The sequence below is a fragment of the Apaloderma vittatum genome, unplaced genomic scaffold, assembly GCF_000703405.1.
Source record: "Apaloderma vittatum isolate BGI_N311 unplaced genomic scaffold, ASM70340v1 scaffold24429, whole genome shotgun sequence".
In the NCBI taxonomy this organism is placed as follows: domain Eukaryota; kingdom Metazoa; phylum Chordata; class Aves; order Trogoniformes; family Trogonidae; genus Apaloderma; species Apaloderma vittatum.
Window position 1 is genome coordinate 1 of NW_009733827.1, and position 1,652 is coordinate 1,652.

The window sequence follows — 1,652 nt, forward strand, 5'->3', positions numbered from 1 at the left end:
CCTCAAGCCAATGGGTGCTGGCATCTCCCCCTCCAGCCTCAGGCTTCCCACCTGTGAAATGGGCACAGTGGAGGACAGCATCTTGTCCCACACGTTAGATGGGTTAACGGCAAGGGCAGAGCAGGGAGCAGGGGCCTGGGGGTGCGGGGGCTCTGGGAAGATGCAGAACACAGGCAGCAGTCGGTGTTGTAGAGGTATGGGCAGCAGTGGACAACGCAGGCAGGTCTGGGCCCTGGGCCCTGCTCACTGGCACGTTTCCTTCCTTCCTTCCTTCCTCCCAGAATACCTGCCTCCAGGATGAACCCGAGTTTGATTTCCAGGAGTTCAGAGATGCTGTTGATGATTTTATATCTGGCAAGTAGATACTTTTCCTTACCAGAGGCAAACATGCCTGCATGTGTACATCAGCAGCTGCATTCAGGCTCTTCTTTTTCTTTTACTTTTTTTTTTGTTGTTTTTTTTGGATGCGCACTCACCACGTGGTCATCTCACCCTTGGACAGTTTGTAAGACAGTGTGTATCTGCACATCCCCTTAGACAGACCTGGGCTGGCACTGAGCTTTACCCCATGTGAGATGGAAATTAAATCCAATCAGATTTAAAGTGCAGAGCTGTCACACTGGAGTAAAAGCATGTCAGGAGATATCGGAGGGTTGCTCAGAACCTGACGATGTGCTGGGTTGAGGGCTAAGAGAGGACGTGAAAATGCCCTCCATCTTAACACCTGTGGCTGTTCTCTCCAGATGCATCGACCTTAATGCCACCATCACTGGACTGCACTGACTTTGATTTCTCACTTGGCGAGGAGGTGGCCTTTGTACCTTGCACCCCAGAGCTGGAGAGCAGCAGGCTGGTGCAGATGCCCCCACAGCACCTGCCTTCCTCCAGTTCGTGCTGGAAGGGCGTGGCTGACCAGCACCAGAAAGCACTAGGAGATGCTCTGGAGGCAAACAGCCAGGTAAGGACCCCCAAGCACTCCCCAAGGGCCTGCACTGGATTTCTCTCCCTTGCATCCTGCTGAGGGAGCTGCACGGCCCTGGTGTGCTGCAGCTCCCGGCCCCTGGGCAGCAGGGCTATCTCAACCATATCGTCCCCACTTGTCCTTTGCAGCTGCAGGAGACCCTCACGCAAAGGCAGGAAGAGTTGGTGACACTGCAGGAGAGCAACGTGCAGCTGAAGGAGCTAGCGAGCCAGGCCAGGCAGCTGGCTGCTGTACTCGATGTGAGTGCTGCTGCCCCATCTAGGCTAGGTGCCCCATGGCCTGGCTGGCCCCTGGGGCACAGTGCAGTAGGGCACAGGGTGTGGGGTGAGGCTGAGCAGCACGGGGTGGGATTGGGCTATGGGGGGTCGGTGAGAAGAGGTGTGGAGGCAGGATGGAGTCTATGGGGGGTAGGTGAGAAGAGGTGTGGAGGCAGGATGGAGTGATGCAGTGTGGGTCTGCATGGTGCAGGACAGGGTGGTGTGGGATGGTTTGGGATGGTTTAAGATGGTGTGGGATGGTGAGGGATGGTGTGGGGCAGGGCAGTGTTGATCTGGTTGGGGTAGGGTAAAGCCATGTGGGATGGAGCAGGGCAGTAAGAGACAGAGTGGAGCAGTTCGTGGCAGGGTGGTGAGGGGTGGGTCAGTGTAGGGGACAGGGCAGTCAGGTTTGT

The 1,652-nt window shown here is 56.5% G+C and overlaps 1 protein-coding gene across 1 annotated transcript; it reads left to right on the plus strand.

The window, feature by feature from the left end:
* Positions 1–281: 281 nt before the first annotated feature.
* Positions 282–1,616, plus strand: MCIDAS (multiciliate differentiation and DNA synthesis associated cell cycle protein; the record flags this gene model as incomplete). The annotated part of the gene is made up of 4 exons (XM_009876053.1): positions 282–354; positions 744–958; positions 1,111–1,221; positions 1,553–1,616. Coding segments are annotated over 4 exons (463 nt in total), but the record flags the coding sequence as incomplete, so codon positions are not given.
* Between the last annotated feature and the right edge of the window lie 36 nt (positions 1,617–1,652).